The sequence below is a fragment of the Spermophilus citellus genome, assembly GCF_964194105.1.
Source record: "Spermophilus citellus genome assembly, chromosome: 3".
Taxonomy (NCBI): Eukaryota; Metazoa; Chordata; class Mammalia; order Rodentia; family Sciuridae; genus Spermophilus; species Spermophilus citellus.
The window spans coordinates 224,536,172-224,559,918 of record NC_138184.1 but is presented as its reverse complement, the minus strand read 5'-3'; the positions used below and the strand labels follow the sequence as shown (position 1 = coordinate 224,559,918).

At 41.5% G+C, this 23,747-nt stretch overlaps 1 protein-coding gene across 5 annotated transcripts in view; it reads right to left on the bottom strand.

The window, feature by feature from the left end:
• CUL1 (cullin 1) overlaps nt 1-23,747 on the bottom strand; it is an 83,763-nt gene that overhangs the window by 37,010 nt on the left and 23,006 nt on the right. For 4 of the 5 annotated variants that reach the window (XM_081283567.1, XM_081283566.1, XM_081283565.1 and 1 more), the window contains exon 2: nt 12,044-12,344. In XM_081283567.1, the coding sequence (XP_081139693.1) occupies nt 12,044-12,183 (140 nt within the window). In that variant the 5' untranslated portion in view covers nt 12,184-12,344. Of the gene's footprint in view, nt 1-12,043; nt 12,345-12,899; nt 12,920-23,747 lie in introns of those variants that run through there. The other variant, XM_081283568.1, reaches the window with a different exon arrangement.

Below are 23,747 nucleotides of genomic sequence, written 5' to 3'. Positions count from 1 at the left end.
TTCCTTTTTCCATTATTAGTTGGTTCTGTCTTTAGTGTTCAACTGTTTAAATTTCCAAAGTTTATTTTTTAACCTTTAAGAATTTCACTTTAAAATTAGATTAGAAAATTCAAAGAACATCCTCTTTTTGATAGTATTTTTTAAATGATGAGACTTATGTTAAACACAATTTATTTTTAGGCAGGGAAGAGGACAAGTACTCCCCATGTGTCCGGGAGGATGGTCCATTCCATAATTGTCAGATACCGAGACTTTTAGGTACAGCTAGTCAATTCTGCCTTTCAAATCTATACTGTTATTGATTTGCCTGTTTATTAGTAAGAAATTTTTATTGTAATCTCCCAATATAATAACGGTTTTGTCAATTTCTCTTATAATTCCCTAAGGTACCTATCATATTTTGAGACGGTGTTAACAATACAAATTTGGAATTATGTTCCTGGTGACATGGTCCTTTCATCTTTAGAAATAGCTCTATAGCTCTGTTTAATCTAACAACACTGCTTTAGAAACCTACTGTATCTGATATTACTAAGTCATTCCTTTTTTTGTTGTTAGAATTTTTCTCATGACTTTTGTTCTATTTTCTACCTTTATGTTTCTGTGTTTTGATATGTCTACTGTAAACCACCAGAGCATAATTAATGGACCTCATAATGTGATAGGAAAGTTTGATTCTACAATTAAACTATTCTATAAGACTATCTGGATTAACTTCTACCATTGTATTTTGTATTTTCCAATTTTATATGCATCTCATTTTCTCCCTTCTATTAGAATGGCAATTTGCATATTCCATTCCAATTCTTTTATTATTTTGAAATTTTACATTCTATTTGAATTCTAGAAATGGTTATCTTAAAATGTGATATACATCGTCTCTGGCCTATTTGGAAAAATGTTTGGCCTTCATCTCATCAAGTATTTCTGCTGTTTTCTTCTAGTTCTTCTGTTGCAGGTATGTTGGTCAAGTGCATGCTTCTTCCATACATCAGTTAAAAACTTCAATTATTTTCTGTCACTTTATCTTTGTTCAAACTTTCGAATTTTTCTAGATATACCAACATCTGCTTAAGTGAATCTCCAGCAGCTATGTCAAATTTGCTGTTCAATTTTTTTATTTGCAAAATGTCTTGGGTTTTCCAAAGTGTTCCTCATCCTTATCTATCATTAATCATTTTGGATGGAATGAAACACCCTCTTCCAGGATCCTTTTATTTGAAGTTCTGGGGTCTGACTTTGTGGCTTGGAGCATGTACTGACTTCATGGTGAACTTTCTCCTATGCTTTGCAACTTTATTTTAACTCATGGAGGGGGGCGGGCTTTCACATTAATTTCCCAGATTGAAGTAAGTTCCACACACATTTGAGTTACAAATTCTCAAGACAGACTTTCCCCAAACCCTCCTTGCATCCAGAGCTCAGTTTAAATATTTTCTCAGTTGCCTCCTTGGCAGAGCAGGTTCGTTGAGGTTTTCGCATGGTCAGAATTTTTTCAGCTCCCCGCCTGCTGTTCCCACCAGGGCTCTGTCTCCTCCTGTGTGGCTTCCACCAACCAGCCCGCCTTTTCCGGAATCCCCAGGCTGCCCGGGGTTCCCCTCATCTTTGCGCAAAGTCAGCTGTGCATTTATGCTACATTTCACCCAGGCTATCAATTTCAGCCTGACTTCTGTTTCTTGGCAGTAGTATATTTTTTTGACTATTAACTTAAAAAAGTTTTAAAAAACAAACCCAATGATAGCTTACGTGCAGTTAAGTGATACTTCTGGACTTCTATTAAAAGGTCAAGAGTGAACACCATGTTCACCTGATGGTTCTGCAAATGGCTTAACTAGGATCACCATCTGATCAAGAAACTCCACCCCCAGGCATCCACAGGAGGACACAGACACAAATGTTTACGGCAGTATTATTCACAGAGTCAGAGGAGGAAACAACCCAAAGTCCCCAACTGACCGACAGATAAACAATGTGGAATGTCCATGAAATGGAATACTATTTTACTCACAAAAACAAACAAAATATTGGCATGTGCTATAATATGGTGAAATTTTAAAACATCACGCTAAGTGGAGGAAAACCAGTCATAAGAGACCACGGGTTCATCTGCTCAGGCTGCCAAAATACAGACTTCAGCTTAAACACCAAACAACAGGAATTCATTCTCAGTTCTGAAGACTACAAGTCCAAAATCAACCATCTGAGGTTGGTTCCTAGCTTTCTGTCTCCTCACACAGCTATGTGGACAGACAGAACTCTTTGGTGTCCCTTCCTCTTCTTAAAAGGACAAAATGCTGTCAGACCAAGACCCTAGCCTCACAATCTAACTTAACCTTAATTACTCCCCCCAAAGACCCTGCCTCCAAGACCCATCATTCAGGGGTGAGGGTTTTAACATGAATTAACATTAACAACGCAGTCCGAAGTCCCCAACACTATGTGTTATGTGATTATACGAACATAAAACGTGCAGAGCAAGCTGATTTGGAAGTGGAAAGCGGGTTAGCAGGGGGAGACAAGGGAGTGACAGCTACGGGACAAGATTTCTTTTTGAGATGACGAAAATATCTAAAATTGAATATGTAAGGTCAAATATATTTGTGAATATACTAAAAACTACTGAGATGTCCACTTTTGTATTCCATGTGAATTATATCTCAATAAAGCCATTATTTTTCTAAAAATTCAAATAATTCTAATCATAATCCCAGCAATTTTGGGGTCAACACAAACTATAAAGAGGAATGCAAAGAAACAAGAAGAGTCAAAATAATCTTGGGGAGTGGGGAAGAACGAAGCTGAAAGATTCTATCATTTAACTTAAGGAATTCTCACAAAGCATGCCTATAATCTCAATGACACAGGAGGCTGAGGCAGGAGGATCACAAATTCAAAGCCAGCATCAGCAACATAGCAAGACCCTGTCTCAAAATAAAAAATGGACCAGGCGCAGTGACGCACGCCTGTAATCCCAGCACCTCGGGAGGCTGAGACAGGAGGACAGTGAGTTCAAAGCCAGCCTCAGCAATGGCTAGGTACTAAGCAACTCAATGAGACTCTGTCTCTAAATAAAATACAAAATAGGGCTGGAGATGTAGCTCAGTGGTTGAGTGCCCCTGAGTTCAATCCCTGGTACGAAAAAAATTAAAATATAAATAAATAAATAAATAAATAAATAAATAAATAAATAAATAAAGGGTTGGAATGTGGCTCAGTGGTTAAGTACGCCTGGGTTCAATTCCTGGTAACAACAACAACAACAACAACAACAAACGTCCTAAAGGCTGGGGATATAGATCAATGGCATGCATGAGGTCCTGGATTCAATCCCCAGCACTGCGTACCCTTCTCCCCCCCAAAAAAAAAAAAAAAAAAAAAAAGAGAGAAAAGAATTCTCATAAAGCTACAGTATACAAGATCACAAACAAAAACAAAAATACCCACACTAATATCTCACATGAACATGAACATAGATGCAAAAAATATTTGACTAAGGACCAACATATCAGTGAGATAGAGCCCTATAAATAGAAGTATTTGTCATTTAACTCTTAAAGGCACCAAAGCAGTTGATGGGGATAAAGTGTTGTCAGCAAATGATGCTGAAATAACTGCATGGGGAGCTCAACCTCAAAACCTAACTCACACCATACTTTGTTAACTTTAGTCAGACCATAAACCTAAACACCTAAATGAAGCTCTAGTAGGAAAACAGAATATTTGTGATCTAGGCAAAAGTTTTTTAGGTTATAGAAAGCAAAAACTGTTGAATAAACAAAGGAAACCAACCAATGTAAGCCAGGTTTCCTTAAAATAATAATAAAAAAATTGTTCAAAGACATCAATAAACATTTGCTCACCCAAAGATATAAAAAAAAAAAAGAGCTACTCTAATTAATTAAACTATTCTAAAACTGGGATGCAGGGCGAAAGAATTGGACACTGTAAACAGAAGACTCCAGGTCTACCAGCAATTGAAAGGCATTCACCTCACAGGGACAGTCCTCATGGGTATGGACTTATGGCCAAGTGTGAACCACGTCTGACAGAAGAACCTCATCAACTGTACTCAAATCACTGTAGTCCGCAGAAAGGCAAGACTCAAGGCGCATCTGACATGGCTCTGATGATGTCAATCTTAGTTTGAACTCAACTAAACAACATGAGGAAACGTAATCAGGAAAGGAAAAGCAGATTCCTATTGTGTCTCAGAAATCTGTTCAGGGACCCAGCCCTGCCTCAGGTCCCATAGCAATGAGAGCCGAGGGCAGGGCCACCGGCACCACTCATCTGTTAATTGGGCAGGAGAACCAGTAACAGAGGAGGATGACAAGTGGGGTTTCTTCATAAGAACTGGCCCAAAGGGTCCCTATGGGGAAACTTCAGGGCATGTCCTGCCTGAGCCAGGTTCACCCTGCTGCTGTCCTCACAGAGGCCACACTGGCCACCTACTCCCCAAGATGTGACAAGACAAATGTGAACAAGTCACTTTAGACAGTGAGAAAGACAAAGTATGACAATGTTTAGAAGAAAAACGGTCCCATTGAAAGTTATTCTTAAAGTAAACAAATGACAGAATATGAGAAAAAGTTAAAAATAGGAATTAAGAGGAAATGAGAAAAAAACAGATGAAAATAAAATCTAAACAGCAATAAGATAGAAGTTTCGTTCGGTGGGCAAGCGGTTAGCAGTTGAGTGCCAAGGCTCTTTTTCACAGATCCCCAGAAGAGTTTCTTGGGCAGGAAAATCAAGGAGGACTGGGCAGCAATCTGGGTCTCTCCCACTGGTAGGGGAAAATGCTGAGATAGGTGGTGGCCTTAGAGCCAAGTCGGGTCAGCCTCCAAAATATGTCCTAGAACTCCCCTGCCATCCTGGAACATTCAACACTGGCCAAGGCACACGCTGCTAGAACAGTTCTGCTTGGGAGAACAACTGCTGGAACAAGGTCCTATCAGACACTCACAGGGCACCTGCCCCACGCCACGCACTGTAAAGGACAGGTAGAAAGAAAAACTGCCCTCCTCGAGCTCTGTGTCACCCAGGAGCAGCCTGCACACAGCTGACCGCCATTCGGAGCACATGGCAGCGGCGGATACAGCAGTCCTCTCCACCATCAGCAGGGGCCGGGAGATGCCCCAATGATTGTCACCTATAGCAACATGCCTTATTTGTCAAGTAAAAGATATCTGGGCAATCAGCTTTTGACCTTTATTTATAATAAGACTCCAACCACTTTCATTTTTCTTAAAGTCAATTCAGTTAAAGAAATAAAACCAGGGCTGGGGTTGTGGCTCAGTGGTAGAACACTTGCCTCGCAGGTGTGAGGCACTGGGTTCAATTCTCAACACCACATAAAAATAAAGGTCCAACAACAACTAATAAAATATTTTTAAAAAATAAATAAAACTAAGGTTCTATTAAAATTCATTTAAAAGGCTCTACACTTCCCGTCTTCACATGCCAATAAATGGGCCACCTATACAAGATGGCAGTGGCAGCAGGCCTCATACCACTTGTACAATCAGAGTATAAAGTCAAATAAGAATACAGTTCTTCCCAGTCTGTGGTTAGGTGCATTTCTGAAAAGGAATATCCCACCCAAAACAAATTCACATCTAACAGCATACTTTAAAAGCAAAGATGATTGTGATGAACTATAAAATTTAAATGCTTAGAAAGATGAGTATGTATGTGTGTATGTATATGTGTGTGTGTGCGTATATGTGTGTATATATGCACACACACACACTACAAATCAAGTTTAGAAAAGTGAACATACCATATTTATACTAACCAAAAAAAAAAAAAAAGAAAAGAAATCATTTATTTAGGCAATTACGCACATGAGAGCAATTTCTATGGGCTCTTGCTCCAAAGCAGGTACGTAATTCCTCAGTCCTAAAAACTACCAGTTCTTAGTGAAAGGTAGAATTTTGCAAGTGAGTATAACTTGGACTTCGTGTTTACAAACAAAGACAAAAAACAAGGATTGTTCAAAATCATCCAGATTAGAACACTAGTGCACACTTGTAATTCTAACAACTTAGAAGGCTGGGAGGATCACAAGTCCAAGGTCAAACTCAGCAAACCCAACACTTGGGCACTCACTCTGCCACAGAGCTCCATCCCCTGCCCTTCCCTGTAGGTCTGACAGCTGTTTATAGTTCTGACAAATTCTTAGTGTCAAGGACTGAAGTTATTTCCCATTTTTCCCATTATTAAAATAAGCCAAAGAGACTTGAACATACAATTTGAATAAACTATTTCTATCTTGAGTTAAAAAAATAAATTCCTGAAAGTATATTTTTAAGTCTTTAGAAGAGTGTCTCCAATTCCTCTCCAGAAAGTAGCAGACTACCGCTTCCACACGCTGTCTCCCAATTCCAGGGCTAGTACCTTGTATCTTTAAAACTTTTCCACCTTATTAGTTAAAAAACTAAAATCTCATTTTAAGTCTTGATTTCCTTAACAGTTGTAAGACTGAACTTGTGTCCACATGTTAATCGTCTGCATTTCTTTTTTTGTGTGTGTGTGAACTATGTCCTTTAGAGCCTTCTAGAGGGATGGGTGAGCACATATACAAATGAAAATGGTAGTACACATTTGAAAAATAAGAAACCCTTACATGTTTAGGCTCATCTGATGTAAGTCATGCTCATCAGGTGAGCAAACAAAATTAAGGCAAGTCTCCCAAATAACAGTGTGCGAGATGAAGCAGCCCAACACATTTGTTGGGTTAGATGGATCCAGACGTCCACAGATCTACGACAACAGTCTATTTGATCTTCCATTTGATCTGCTTTTCCATGAGATTTTGATTTCCCATGTGGAGAGTAAGAGCCTGCAGCAGGCAAGTGAAGAAGAAAGGCTGGCACCTGGAGTGCTCCCCCTGGACCCAGAAGACAAGGCGGGAACTCTGCAGACCAAGGGGTGGTGGTGGCTGAGACTGAGACAACTGGCAGGTGGGCCAACAGCAGAGACCAGCGAGTCCTCACACACTGTCCCTGCAATGCACAGGCTGCAGTCTGCCCAGGGCTCAGCGGGCTGACTCCTGGTGAAAAAGGCATCCCTCTCCCGTGATCACGGACTGTGCGCCACGGAGGATCACGTACGAATTCTGAGTGCACTTGGTGTGACTTACTCAACAGCAAAAGTGCGAAGACAAGAAAGTAGGAATCCTTGGGCTGGGAGAAAGAGGACTTCAAAAAAACAGGCTAAGAAAACACACGAGTTCAGTTCACAGCACTAGTGGGGAAAAACAGACTTCCAAGTTTATGAGAGCTAATCTAGGCACCCGCGTGGTTCCCCCGAGGGACAATGCAGTTCACCACACTGGTCTGTTGAGCCACTGGTTTTCATTCTTCAGAAGAAACTCATGGAAGGGTGTATTTGCTATCACAAGTCCACATGCTTTATTCTTTAAAAAAAAAAAAAAAAAAAGCTTTCCTTGGTGAGACTTACTGCTAAGTAATTACCAAGATGTTTCCCCCCAAAGTATTACATGAAACATATAAGTCGAAATAGGCAAATTCTGGGTAAAATCTCTGATTTCTCTACCTCATTTATTTGTTGCCACAGTCTCTATTTCCCGGTTTTATGCCCACCAAACCATCCAAGCCTGTCTTACCCAAGAGTTGACATACTGGTGGGAACAGCCAGACAGTCAAGATGCTTCTGTGATTCCTTTCTTTAAACCTCTTTTGTACCTATAATAACATCAAGCAAATGATGAAACTCTACTCTAATGGTTCCATGAGGAAGAATAGAGACTCACCGTATGAGTGCAGAAACCTCCCCAATCTAGGTGGAAGGCTTTTATGGAAATGTGGATCAAGACCATTTCCAAAGTTCTATCTCTTAGTTATTGCACCAGACTTTGGGATCCAAAAAACAAATACTACTTTCTTTCTGGAATCATAGCGAACACAATAGCAGTACCTGTTCCCAGGGAACAAAATCAGTGCCTTCTCTGTGAATGTGTGATCTATGGAGAAACCTGTTGCTGCACCTGTGGAGGCTATCTATGAGAAAATAATTTGGAATTTTATGTCCAAATTAAACAAAAAAAGATATCAACATGGAAATTTAAGCTGATTCCCAGGGAGGCTAACATTATGATTTAGATAGGTGATAACTATAAAACAACCACAATAACCACAACCACAACCAGGTTACTGAACACGGATTCTTATCTGAAAACTTGGAACAGGTGACAGGTAGACCAAGGATCAACAAAAAGAAACAGAACCCTCTAACACACAGCCTGATATCTAGATGAGCTCGCTGGACTCCACACTTCCCTCCACTAGTTGGGACCCATGCTTGTTTCTGGAGCCCAGCACAGTATCTGATATGTAATGGTATCAATAAACTAAGAAGTTTCACTACCTATTTCAATTTCAAATGGAAAGAAATGTTATTTACCCACTTACTTGGACAGTACTGTGTTGCACTGCAAAATTTAAAAAAAAAAAGTTATCATAACCACCTGTAGTGTCAGCCATGACAGAAAACCAGATGTGTATACTAGTCAGAAAAAGAGCAAGGGCTTGAGGTTAAAACTTGAGAAGAAAAAAACCTTGGAGAAGGGTATACAAACAAGTTAACTGAATCAGATCTTGCTCTTTATAGAGGCTGGGAATTTTTTCCCCCTTTCCCTAAACTCCCCTCTTTCCTTTGCCATTTTGAATTGGAAAAAAAAAAAAAGAAAAACATTTAATAATCTCCCTCCTATTATAGTAAACACAAATGCCAGAGGCTCCTAGAGGTTCTAAGAATACTTGTTTCACATCCAGAAGTAGGTCAACTTCTCTAGAAAACGCACGTGCCTTCCAAGTACAAGTAAAACACACTTTGGGACACCCATTTCCAGCATCGACAGAGGCTCCCTTCACAGTCCTCAGGCTGAGCCAAGCCTTGGGTCAGAAGTGGAAGGTTCCCAGCATACTGCCTGACACCCAGCACTCAAATTGTACCTCTTATTTTTTAGATAATAGCTGAAGAATTAAATTAAGATACTTTAGACTCAGTTTAGATTTTCCAACTTCAATAAATAAATGAAGGTATTATTTTCTCAAGGAAAACTGAAAGGAAAAGAATAATACCCAATTTAAGAGTGGCAGTCCTGGGCTGGGGATATGGTTCAGTGAGAGTGTACTTGCCTAGCATTTTTGAGACTCTGATTTTGAGCTTTGGTACTTCAAAAACAAAGAGTGGCAGTCCTTAAAAAAATTCAAGTTGCAGTTATCAGAATAGTTACAAATTATAATTATTTATAGAATAAAATAATTCAATAATTCCTGAAAACTGGCCCTTCCTTAAAAGTATTATACATGTCCCTTGCTGTGCTGCCACTAGGACTTATTTATTTTTTAATATTTTTTAGGTGTAGATGGACACAACACAATGCCTTTATTTTTATGTGGTGCTGAGAATCAACCTGGGTCCTGCCCATGCTAGGCGAGCGCTCTACTGCTGAACCACAATCCCAGCCCCAGGATTTATTTTTAAAACATTTTTCTCTTTCCCTCCTCCTCCTCCTCCCTAATCTCAGGGGAAACAGGATTACCTTTCTTCCCCATCCTAGGCAGAATTATCAGTCCTTGAGCACACACCCACCACAGGAATGAAGTAAATCAAACTTAGGAATGATTCCAGAAGATCTAAGAAAAGACTGTCTCCCAAATTAACAAGTGAATTTCAACTCCAGACAGAGAACTGGAATGTAGCCTTTGAATCATCTTTTTAAAAGGACCTCCTTTTCCCCTGATGGGCAGAATCACAGCCTCTGGGACAGGAATCCCCTGTGTTTCCCCTTTGCTAGCAAAGCAATAAAACCCTTTGCTTAAAAAAAAATAAAAAAAAATAAAAACCTACATGTCAATGACTTAAGAGATTCCACTCAGGCAGAGCCCCAAGGGAACAGGGGACAGTGATGCTCATACCAGCACTCCTAACAACCCAAGGCAAAAATAAGCCCAAAGCCTTCAGTGATGAATGGATACACAAATGTAAAAGAGCCGCGAGACTCACTCATCAAGAGAAACAAGGTTCTGACAGTGCCACAAAGACAAGCACAAGACACCAGTCCATGGCAAGAAACCAGACACAAGGCCTCGTGCTCTACAAGTCCATTTACACCAACAGCCCATCAGAGACAAATCCAGAGACAGAAAGGAGACTTGTGGCTGCCAGGGACAAGGGGAGGGGAACATGGAGACTGAATGCTAGTGGGAACAAGGTGATGAAAATGTTCTAAAATTAACATAGTAATAGTGGCAAAACTAAATACACTGAAAACCACTGAACTATACACTTTAAAATGGATTAATTCTTTTTCAATAAAACTAATTTTTTAAAAGTATTCTACAATGTAAGTGTATTTACATATGTATCCCATACAATAAGTTTTAATTAATTAGAGACAGTTTCATATCTATAATTAATGTTAATTTTTTTAGGATTCTAAAATATTTAAAATTTAAAGGTACACTATAGCATCACATAACCTAGTTTGATAATCACTGAAATCTTCATTAAATTGGCAACTTTAAAGTCCTAAAATCAGTAGCAATCTGCTCTGAGTTAGCTTTAATTTCCATTTTGTATCTGCATGGAACCAAGACCCTCTAAGTAAGTATATCATGACAGCAGGGGCTACGTCTTTCATACCCTCATAATCTTTGTGGTTTGCAGCACAATCCCTTGTACATACCATGGACTAAATAATGAGTAAAATGCTTTATTAATAACATATTCGTATGTTGGGGTCATAATGGTCAAACTTTCACTCCATGTGCTGTTCCTTTTGATCAGGTCAACAGCTGCCTGTGAAGGCCACACGGTAAATACTTCAGGCTTTGTGGGCTAAACTATTTCTGATACAACTACTCAACTCTGTCCCAGAACAAAAAGGCATTTAAATGAACCATCCCCTGCTTAAGCCGGCACTGTCTCTAGAACTTTCTACAGTTACAGACACATTCTAGTATCCCACTACTGAATACCTGAAATGTGGCTAGGAACTGAATCTTTGTAAATTATTGCTGTCCTTCAATATCCAGGACCTCCTCCATACCAAAATCCAGATTCTCAAGTCTCATATAAAATGGTGCAGCATTTGCACATAACCTAATGCACACCCTCCCGTACCCTTGAAAGTCATCTCTAATGATTTAAAACACCTAGTGCAATATGAACAACCGCTATACTACACTGTTTGGAGAATGATGACAGGAAAAAAATTCTGCACATATTCACAACAGAGATCAAAATTTCCCAAATATTTTAAATGGCTGGTTTGTGGAATCCATGGACACAGAGCTAGTAAATATGGAGAAGCAACCTATTTTAAATGTGAACATCTACATTGTGGGGAGCCATTCTGACACGTGATTGGGTGACTCCCGTTAAGGGCCTGAGGCGCTCTGGCTGTGTCGGAGCTATCCCGACCCTTTCCTGATGAGAGAGCCCATCCGTGTGGGGGTGTGCGTGACCACTGACCCCGGAGACCCAATCACTGACCCTGACCTTGGAGTGCAGCCCCCCCTCAACCTTCATTGGATGGAATTCTCCCCTGAATCTCTTGTCCCCCAAATAAAAGGCTACTCCCAGGCGTGTTCACTCTCTCTCTCTCCTGCTAGCCCAGAGTAATCCTCGCTGCCCTGCTGGGCGGCTGGAGGCGGGAACCAGGGAGGCGAGCCGTCTCGGACCTAGCAATGTAAAATAAGGTACTGGTTTGTGTGTTTTATTTCGATCTCTTCTAACTAACTTAATGCCTAGAACCTCATTAATGAAACCACTGCGCAGGACGCGTGGTAGACTACATGTAGTTGGTAGCTACCATACTGAACAGCAATGCATGAGATTACTAGTCAAATCTTATCTCTGCTCAAAAATTAAAGCAAAAAACAAAGTGGGCGACTGTATTATAGGATGAACTGGGAAGAGTAAACATGAAGTAAGATTTCTAATGATTCAAAAATCAAAATAGTAAATAATCAAAATTCTTAACAAACAAATCTCAGCTCAAGCAGGAGGATACGTGTAGAGTTCCATGTATCTGGACTTGGCCATACTTTGTCTGGTGTACACTTGCTGGATTCCAGCTCTGAGGTCATCCCAGATCTGGTCAAGGCCAATCTGCTTCAGTCCATGGGGATTCTGACTCCTGTTTGATGACATTGTGAGCAATGTTCTGAAGTCGTCCAGGGCAGCGATCCTTATTCAAGACACAGCTATTTCTCCATTAGTTGAAAATATACAGTATCATTCCAAATTCATTCACGGCAGCTCAGAAAGGATGTCCTTTAAGTGTGAAGAATGAAATCTCATTGCAGGCAAACCTGAAGAAGAAATAAAGGGAATTAATTTTTTCTAACATCACTGAGCAGGTAACAAAGGTGACACACGCTGACAAAAAGACTGAATCTGGGCATCAGCAGGCACTGCTCTTGCCCTGAGGAAATGTGAAACATTCATTACACAGTCCATGTGCAGAAACATGTTTACTTGACATTTCATCCATAATCCCTTCACTCATGAGAAAAGTTGGGTAAAACTTTACACAAGTAGAAACTGTTGCCTTTCTTTACTTCTAAAATTATCAATATTTAAAGTATCATAACTTAACCTACATAGCCATTAGGAAAACAAACTTGAAGAAAAAAGGTCAAAGGACATGCTCAAGAAATTCCCAGAAACACAAATAGCAAATAAATAGGAAAACTCATTCAATCTCAATAACTATGAGTTTTAGTAATTTTTTTGTTTAGCATTTGATAAGAAGGTAAATGTTGGTGAAGGAGAAGATGAGAGGATATGGGCACTTCTTTGTAGAAGAGAATTTGGCAAGAACTATCAAAATTTACGTGTCCTGGACTTGAAGCTCAGCTCCTCACCTACTAGGTAGATATGGGCGAGCTGCTTAAATTCTCTAAGCTTCAGCTTTCTACAGGACAAATCACTTTCCTCAAACGGCTGTTGTAATACCTAAAAAAAAGATAACATATGTAAAATATTTATACACAGAAAATGTTTAACAAGTGGTAATGGCTATTATTTCTAAGCACATGAAGTTTATGTTTCAGATCTTGGATCCATAAAGGCCCTTGGTAGTCAATATATATTTTTTAAATTTTTATTATTAGGTACCAGGGATTGAACCCAGGGGTATTTTAACCAGCCCTTTTTAATATTTTATTTAAATACAGGATCTTACTGAGTCGCTTAGGGCCTCACTAAGTTGCTGGGGCTGACTTTGAACTCACAATCCTCCTGCCTCAGACTCTCAAATGCCTGGGATTACAAGTGTGTGCCACCATACCTGGCATCAATATTGTATGATTCTCAATACTGTATGATTTAATGCTTCTTAATGCTGGATAAATTAAGGCTTCTTGATACTATGTAAGTTAACACTTCTTAATGTACAGCATATTTCAGGCATACTTGTAAGGGTTGTCTGTGTATACCACATCAAAATGTGAAGGTTTTAAATATATATTTCTGGTTTAAATCAAGAAACACTTCTGAATTATTGTAATGACTTCACAAAATAAATGATCATTGGCGAGCTCAAGGGATCTAAGACAACAAGGGCAACAAGGTTGCCAGAGCCTGTGGATCCAGGTCTGAGTTGCCATCAGGAGTTCAGAACATCCCATGTCTCTCCACATCACTGGGCTCCGAGTAGCTCAAGGCACATTTAAGGACCTCAGGGGTTGTGCCTGTGGATAAGTTTGAACTACCAATACCTGAATCATCTCTAATACTTATAATCTAAGCTTGTAGGAGTTAACATTTTCTGAAACCACACTACTGAATTCAAATAGATATGTTCAAATGTGAACTGAGAACATATCTAGCAGAAGGACTCCTCGAGTACAAAGAACTAACAACTCAGCAATCGCTCTGCAAATGTTTCTAATGTGGGTCTTGAATCGGTCCTTCTTTCCTCTGCCTAAGGAGGATCATAGTGACATCCCACTTGATAACACTTAGCACATCTGGACTGGTACTTACCACCTGACCATGGATGGACCTCTCTCTTCCCCAACCCTGTTCTAATTTCCCACTTTGACTGCCCAAACTAGAATTAACAGTACAGTTCATTCTACCTTGGATAAGCTTTCTCACACGCATCTAGATGTTCTTTGACTTTTTCTTCTCTTCTAATTTCCACCAACAACTGAGGAAAATGTTCTCTGCCTCTAGCTCCATTCTCCACCATCACTGCCCACCTGTGTAGTGGCAACGCCACTGTATCTAAGTGTCAGAAATCTGGGAAGGATGCTGATGCCTCATCTTTCATATTCAAGCTACTGATGTTAGCTGTCAAGGCTGACTTGCTTAATATCATTTCCTCCTACAGTAATCTCCATGATCCCTTACCTGGGCCACTGTTTTAATAGTCTAAACAGAGTCTGGTAACTGTGTCCATTTGTATGCTCTCATCACATTCTGACCTACCTATCAGTCTAAAATTATTGTCATCCTAATTCTGAATAAGCTGTCATCCTAAGAGCAATGGGGACACCAGAGAGTCAGAACAGGAAAATCCTAATGCAGCACAACCACCCTCCTTCTGCCCACTTGCATCTTACAAAGCTCCCCCTTTTTTTCCCCCAGGGTCAACACACAGACTCCTCCCCTTCCTGGGCTGGCTTGAAATGCACCTCCCGCATCTCCAAGCCACCCTGGTTTAGACCTCTCACAGGGAGTCATTGAGTGACATGACTAACTGCATCAGGCCACTCAAGAGGTAAAGAGCAGCAAGGTATTCACCAGTGGCACACAGACATGCACTGTTTTTGCTGTACTGGGAGCCAGAGCCTAGAATCCTCAGCATAGGTACAGAATATTCCACCTTGGGCAAGTGCTAATGGTAGACACATCTCACATAAGTGGCAATGAAGACAGTGTCACTGACAGCAGCACAGAATCCTCAGACTCAGAAGATTAAATGTTGTTAAGTGCATACTTCACCACATGGTAAATTTTCTCAACTTTAATATTTTGACTAAACATATGTATTAATGTTATTAATGAAACTAATGTATTAACTTTTTTCCACACTGGAAAAATGTTCACTTTAACTGTCACAAAGAAATGATGTGCATAGATTCAGACTATTTAATTATAACCTATATTCTCAACACCCTAATCTTGCACCAAAGACAGGTAAAAAATTATTTTTAAGTACTACTAGGGGGAGGAAAAAGAATCTTCATTAATGGTTGCCCCTTTTGCAAAAAAAAAAAAAAAAGGCATAGAATGTGACAATTATGTGGTGAAATATGATACTCAGGTGAGATTGACTGGGGAGTCAGAGAAGAGGTCAGGCTCGCGTATAACATGGGACCTTCCTTTCTTAACACTTGTCCAAAGTGGTGGCCCATGCTTGTTTCCTCACTGTGACACACTGCTTCATGGGTGTGAAGATCCAGGGCATACTTTCTCTTTTGCCTACCAGGTTATATTGAAAACCCAGTAGAGAGCCCAGCACAGCTCAAAGTTTTGCACATATAAAAGAATAAATTAAGGAACTGAATAGTTGTAAATTTTAAAAATATCTACAAATATGAAAATCCAATACCATAGAGCATCTAAATTTGCTCAAAATCCCTTGAGAATCTCTACAACAATCTCTATCTAGTTCCTTTTAAACTTCTGCCTTCAAACACTCGATTTTAGACTAAAATTTACTTCCCCGCTGAGCATGGTGGCACACACCTGTAATCCCAGCAGCTTGGGAGGCCGAGATAGAAGGATCTTGAGTTCAAAGCCAGCTTCAGCAATGGCGAGGCACTGAGCAACTCAGCGAGACCCTGTCCCTAATAAAATACAAAATAGGGCTGCGGGTGTGGCTCAGTGGTTGACTGCTCCTAAATTCGATCCCCAGTATCATTTTTACTTTCCGTTTCATTTAGTAATGGTTTATACTGTCTGGTCATTACAAACGTGTGGACAGCTTAACAGTGTTTAAACAGGCGTATGAATCATGCAGAACTTCAGCGACCACTTACACCTACGTAACAAACACTCAGCAGAAACTGCTCTGTGCCAGGCACTGTCCTATGTGCTAAATCAGAACAGCATGATCTATGTTCACAATGCAGCTATGGAATAAAAAAAGCATCCTTCCTTCTAAGAAGCTAACACAAACAGACTCTGGGTGCATAAGCTACTTGTGAACTGGAAACTTGATGGACCATGCATTTGTGTACTAAAAGCATTCTGCTCACGAGAACCAATTATAGTTACAGACATTAGAAGCTGACCTTAAAAATACTTCTGGCCTTTCCTTTTTTCAGATGAAGAAATGGATTCAAAGAAGCAAACAAACTTGGCCAGGATTATTACACCAAAAAGTAGCAGTACCATGATCAGGTCCCTGACCATGTTCTCAAGCCAGTATGTTCCCAGTACTCTAGTATGGATTTTAGGTTTTTCATTTTCAATAAACAGTGAAACCCCTGTAAGTCATGACAAAATAGATTCACCAATTATCTATTCGTTAAACCAAGAAACCCAAATACCCTAATGAAAAACCCGATAGTTTTAAAGAGCTAGCAAATTACTCCTAATTGTATCAATAATATTTCTATTCAAATACTTTAAAATTTAAGAAAGCTCATTTTTAAAACAGCCTTTTTAGTCAGGTATGGTGGCACACACCTGTAATCTCAGCAACTCAGGAGGCCGAGGCAGGAAGATTGCACATTTGTGGCCAGCAACTTCGTGAGACCATAAGCAATTTAACAGGACTGTTTTTATTTTTATTTTTTTTTTTAGAGAGAGAGAGAGAGAGAGAGAGAATGAGAATTTTTTTTTAATATTTATTTTTTGGCGTACACAACATCTTTCTTTGTATGCGGTGCTAAGGATCGAACCAGGGCCGCACGCATGCCAGGTGAGCGCACTACCGCTTGAGCCACATCCCCAGCCCCAAGACTGTTTTTAAAAAGGGCTTGGGAGGGTCCCTGGAGAGTGGCTCAGTGGCAGAGTGCTTACTTCGCACATGTGAGGCACTGGGTTTAATCCTCAGTACCACATAAAACAATAAATAAAAATAAAAAGATATTGTGTCCATCTATAACTAAAAAATAATTTTAAAAAAGATATTTAAAAAGGCTGGGAATGTGGCTTTGTGGTAAGGCACTCCTAGGTTAAGTCTCTGCCCCCCCCCCCCGCCAAAGAAAAAGTGTTTTTAAAAATAAAGACAAACACTAAAATATCAAAACAGTAAAAAGGAAAAGGTCAATATACCACTTGTCCTTTCGAAAGTTAAATACACCAGACAAAAACAGCCAGTGCGGATTCTCCTACTGGCACCTCTACTCTCCTGTCCTGCATATGCAATATGTCTGATGTGTGTTCTTCACGTGTTGTTGTTCTTTATATTATACTTCTGATCCCTTGAGTCATATGCATCCTCTTCATGTTCAATGTCAGGTTTATTTTATTATACACTCCTGCATCCAGTTCTACACATGATAACTGAGCTACACATTCAGCTTACATTCAGAGTAAGGTGAGAACTTGGCAAAACCTTCTCTAGTCCTGATGTTATATATTTATTATTCTCCATCTATCCATTCCCTTTTTCTAGTTGACACTGAGTATTCAAAATCTACACGCTGACGATCTGAGGTTCCCAAACATTCACAAGTCCTTACCTATGTAAGTGGGCAAGTGTAAAGGGGATGACCTTACCTTATATTTTTAATATCCCCTGGAGAACCTCATACCTACATACATAAAACATTTTTAACTAATACAGCAAAGGAACCGAAAAGTAAGTCTAAATGAAAATGTCAAATGTAAGCACCACAAAAATGTCTGAAAAGAGAAGAGTGGCTGACCAGCAGCAGCAGATCTGCTTATCTCAGGCTGGGCTTCTAGAGCAGACGTTGAGACCCAGCTAGGGTGGAAGATGCTTTTTAGGGAGGCACACCTGTGAGAGGAAGAGCAGGAGCTCACCCTGCAGAGGAACAGGAGTATGGTGTTGGCCCGCCAAAGCTGTTGTCAGTGTTTCACCTGGTGCCGCAGGCCAGCCTTCTAACTGAATGAACTGACTGCAAAACTGCATGGAGCAATGAAGCAGAACACAGGTGCCACAAAAGGCTAGTCTGGTGGGGCGTGATGACACATGCCTGTAATCCCAGCGGCTCAAAGCCATCCTCAGCAAAAGGGAGGGGCTAAGCAACTCAGTGAGACCCTGTCTCTAAATAAAATATAACATAGGGCTGTGGATGTGGCTCAGTGGTTGAGTGCCCCTGAGTTCAATCCCCAGTACCCCCGCCCTGCAAAAAAGCTGGCTTATCTGTCACAATGTTGAATTTCCAGAAATGTACCACTTTAGGTACCCTCTACCTCATATCCAGGCCATCAAAAACCATCAATAATCTTAAGCAGACTTCATAAAAGTCAAGTCAAAGGCCAAATGGTTTTAGGTAAAAGGTTAAGATCTTTACCTAATTACACCATGTAGCCAGAAAGCTTAGGAGGTCCGCCTAACCTACAGATAATGACAAAAACAAAAAACAAAACACACTTAGCCCATCAGGCTGTTTTGAAAGTACGCTTGGCATTAGTGTTCACCAAACTATGGTTATGAAGGGCCGCAAGTTTCAGGACACATCTTCAGATCCTCTACTGCATGACTTTGGAGCAAGGCCCCAGCAGCTGGCAGACAGGAGGTCACCAACAAGAAAAACAAATGCCAGTTCAAGTGGCCACGGGTCCCTTACCACTCACAAGCCCCCTCCAACTCCACACAGACTGTTTTCCTGATAGGTGATCAAGGACAGGACACCCAATTGTACCTTCACACATTCTGGCCACTGGTTACTCAAAGCTATGCAGATTTCCACAGCATATGATGTTGTCCTCCTTCAGTCATTTCATCTTAGGACAATGAGAATGGGATGGAACACAACAGTCAAAATAAGCAGGTCTAACAGAAGAAGGGGGACTGGATATTTAAGGACTCATCTATTAGAAAAACCTCATTCCAAAAGGAGATAAGTCAACTGATTCATTAAACAAGCTTTCTAACAATTTGAACTGTGAACTAACTAGCCCATTTCAAGATTCATGTTGTATAAGATTCCTTCACTGAGTAAAATTATCAACTAACTCAACAACTAAAGGACCTCCAAGAATCCTGAAAATGTATTTCCTCTTTGATACTAGAAATTCAAAGTTTTACCCATGCATACTGAAAGGCCTTTTAAAAAGTGCAACTTACAAGTCTTCCACAAAACACTAATTGGAAAGTCAACTGAACTAAACATCAAGGGAATCTGGGAAGTAGCAGCTCTAGTCAAGTGAAATACTTTGTTGCTACAACACTTCAGAGGCCTTAATGACTGAGCATGTCTTATGAACTGCCCAGAAAAAAAATATTTTTAGTATAAAACATTTTCACTCAAACTCACTTGGCCATAGCATTTATTTTCCAGAATGTATCTTGGACTGTACCCAGCTCTCTGGGTACCACACACTGTTCTGCAAACCTTTTCACTTAAAAATGAGCTACACCTCACTTTACTTAAAATAATATAATACAGAGAGCTATATAATATTTTTTACTCATTGAACTAGCAGTCTCCTACTAAAAAGCTTTCAAGTCTTTTAAACAATTTTAAATAATACTGCAAAATACGCCTTGCAAGTATTTATTTTTTGCCTACTTTAGGAATGCAGATAAAGACCTACCTGTATCTACATGACAACTATCAGGTGAATTATGACGCCACCTATTAGGACAGGAACAGACACAGCAGACTTGAAGGTTACCCGGACAACTGGCCACAGGGGGCTACAGCACAGAAGAGAAGACTGGACTGGCTCTGGGTTCATTTCTAAAAGATGCTGCTTGATTCTGGGAACCACCAAAAAATCACAGAAATCACAGCTAATGAATGGGCTTAAACAGTTCTGAGTAACATTTAAGAACCGACTGGGGGACTGGGATGTAGCTCACTGGTAGAGTGCTTGCCTCATATGCACAGGGCCCTGGGTTCAATCCCCAGCACTAGGGTGACAAGGAACCCAGAGAGTTTGTAACTGTGAACTAGAAGCCAGGAGATGAAAAGGCAGTGGTTTGGTGGCTGGGCCTGATGAGGCCACATAAAACTGCCATTATCTTCTCCTATGACCTTGAGCAGATTACTTTACGTCTCTTCACCTGCCTCATGGACTTGCAGTAAGGCTGTTAAATGAGGCGACATTGCTTGGCAGATGCTATTACTGTCATTGTCATTATATCTGAATGTACCTTCTCAGTTGAGTTTTGTGTAAGTTGGTGGTGACCTTAACAAGGCAAGAGTTCCAAACTAGAATGGGCTAGGTCAGCATGCCTGTCATCTCAGGTGTGGAGGATCTCTGCAGGTTAAGGCAGGAGGATCACAAGGTCAGTCTGGGCAACCCAGTGAGATCCTATCTTACACTAAAAATGACTGGCGGTGTAGCTCTATGGCACAGCATCCTGGGTTCAATCCAAGAAGGAAGGAAGGGGTGAGGGAAAGGAAGAAATTGGAACAGGATGGGAGGGCTAGAAAAGCAGACTAGGAACACTGAGAAGGATGAAAAAACAGGCCATGTGATCTGCCCCCAGACCCCAACAATTCTCTCTCTGCCTTTAGAGAAAATGGCACAGGATGGAACACGAGGCATGGCTGGCAGGCAGACATGCAGATCACTGCTCTGCAGGGCAACATCTGGGTGAGAAGCTAAGGCAGGGCCATGTCTATGAATGACAGGAACAAAAAGAACCTCAAGGAAAGGAGGCAGCACACCCTGGCAGGCTTCCCATGTGAAGGGCTGCCTATGACCACAGGTGTTAAGAGTGAGGGAGGCTCTGGACAGGGCCAGAGGGTCCATTGAACTTCTAGATCTGGCAATTAGTGGTGGCCACCACACAGAGGAGAAACAGGCAAGCCACAGAGCTTCCAAGGAGCCACTTCTGGATTCTCTGTGGTATGAACGAACAGGTGCGGACCACAAGGCCCAGGGATGCTGGAGGACAGTGGAACAGGTGTATCCTGAAATAACTGTAAAAAGTCTTCGTCCTTAGTAAGGGCTGGGAGGAAGGTGACAAGAGGCCATGGGTTGTTTCCTATCGGTGACCACAACTCTAGAGTGCTCCTAGTCACAAGTGGAGAGAAAAGTGAGGGAACGGGGCACAGGCCTTGGCCAGAGGACATCCCAGGCAGCTGGGACACACCAGTTCAGACGATGGAAAGATGACCTGAGGCTCACAACCAAATACAGGAGAGACAGGACCACTGGTTTCAGGAGGCTGGCCTCCACCCTGCAGGATCTGGCCCCACAGGGCCAGTGTCTCTTCATATCTGACCCAAACAAGCTGCCTTGTCTCCTCATACATCATTCCCCTGGCAAGTCCTAGAGCTCCAAGAAGAATGCTACGCTTCGGAGCGATCAGTGAGTATGAGTAAATCTCTACTTGCCGCATCACAGACTGTACCTGTGTCCCTCCTCAAACTCTTCAAAACCCAGACACCATTTTTGCCCATAAATGTGAAATATTTGCCTCCATTTCTATAAATTAAGACCAAACACATTTCACAGATACTACTGCCAAAGCCAATGTTGAAGAGTGTTAAACTGGGATGATTCAAATCAGAGTTGTGACAGGAACACAAGAAATAAGCTCGTTCAAGAAAAGATGACAACTGCTCTGGTACAAATTGGTAGCTTTTGAAAAAATCTATAAATATAGAAGCAGCAAGACAAAATGTTTTGGTATATCATTAAAAAGTCTATATTTGAGTTAATAAAAATAGTTAAAATTCACTATTAAATATAAAATAAGACTCAATTCAGCTTATCTAGCTCAGTGACACTTTAAAAAATGATCCTAGACACTACTCAATAAAGTAATTTTTAATTTCCTAACACCTGGTGGGAGCATGCACAACACTCAGGTGTGAGATGTGAAATGTGCAGTGAACACCTCAGACCTAAAGAACCCCCGTTTCTCCTCATCAGGAACACACAGGCACAGCACCTGTGCACTGCTTAGAGAAGGAAAAGAGCACTCTAGAAACAACCCTCCATGCTCCCCGGCAGGAGACTCACATGGAAGCCACGATGGGACAATCACACAGCACCATACACAAACGAGTGGACTGCAGCTACTGCTTGGCAGACGCGTCTCTCAGAATCCACGTGAAAAAATCACAGAAGGCACATGACATATGGCACCATTTCTATACATAAGATTAATTTTTTTTTTAAAGAGAGAGAGAGAGAGAGAGAGAGAGAGAGAATTTTTAATATTTATTTTTTAGTTCTCGGCGGACACAACATCTTTGTGGGTATGTGGTGCTGAGGATCGAACCCGGGCCGCACGCATGCCAGGCGAGCGCGCTACCGCTTGAGCCACATCCCCAGCCCAACACATAAGATTAATTTTTAAAAAGCATTTTTACAAAAGAAAAGCAGGTTGGCGCTCCCCCTGCCATTAACTACTGGCCACCATGGTTTCACTGCACTTGTGTTTTAGAAAATAAACAAAACCAAAGCCCTACTGCTGATGGTACATGCTTCTGTGGGTAAAGTGACACGGTGACTGGTATTTACTTTTAAATGCTACAGGAAAAGAACTATGAGATGCAAGGGGCACCGTGATTTCTACACTCCATAATTAAAAGCTAACAAAAACTCAGCCAAACCACACAACATATAAGGCGATGAGAGAAAGAAAAGCAAAATGAGCCAGGGGGCAAGCAGCCATGAAAGACCTGCGGCAGGAACAGCTCGGGAAGCCCTCGGAGCTTTCACAGCTGGGGTCCCGGGGGGGGGCTGGCTGTGCGCCTGTCGCAATCCACTCGCTTCTCAGCAACTTGTGCAGCACCTTATGTTTTATTACCATCTCTTTGACATATCCAAAAGGAAACTATTAGCGGCTGAAGGGTACCTAGGTGTGAGAAGAGTGAGCTCCCTGCGGCCCGTGGGGGACACCGCGGTGGAGGCCACTCACACTGCCTGGAGGAAAGGAAAGGAAGCCTGGAGGTGCAAACCTGACCGAGTTCCCATCAGCATTTTAGGAACAGGCTTCTTAAAAATCTGAAGAGTAAGAAAAACGGCAACTAGCGGCAGGTGCTGCTGTGACACCTCCGACCGCGTGCCCGCTGCATGCCTTGGCCAGGTCCTCTTCCCTCCTTTCCCCCATGTCTTTCAAAGGCCACAAACTCCCATGTTCCAAACTCTTGAATAGAAGCCTCCCTTACTCCAACCCAGTAACCCGAGCCCCAGGAGTGAAGCCAGGGCTGCCCTCCCCTCCAAGCCCCCACACCCACCCACCCTCCCTCCCTCCCCAGGCCTTCTGCAAAGCTGCTCATCACAGGCTTAGCCTGTGGGTTAGTCTCTCCACCCTCCTGGAGGAGCAGCAGCTGCCGCCTGTCCTCACCCTCTTAAACCCATTCCCTTCTCTTTATTACTCACAACTGCTGGGGTCCGGACATTCTCTCTCCTGGAGTCACTAAGGGGTCTAAAATGCTTTGTCACCAGTCTCGCCCCTCCAGTCCACACTGCTGCCCAAGGACCGTTCTTCCACAAACAGGCACTCGTTCTGAACGAGGGCCAGTGACCTTCCATACTCTGCTTATGTACCCCACACGCTCACAGCCACCTCCTCCAGGTTGGAGCCATCAAACAGAATCATGCCATGGCCATTTATCAACTATGCAAGGGAGAACTCCTGCTCATGGGGGTTC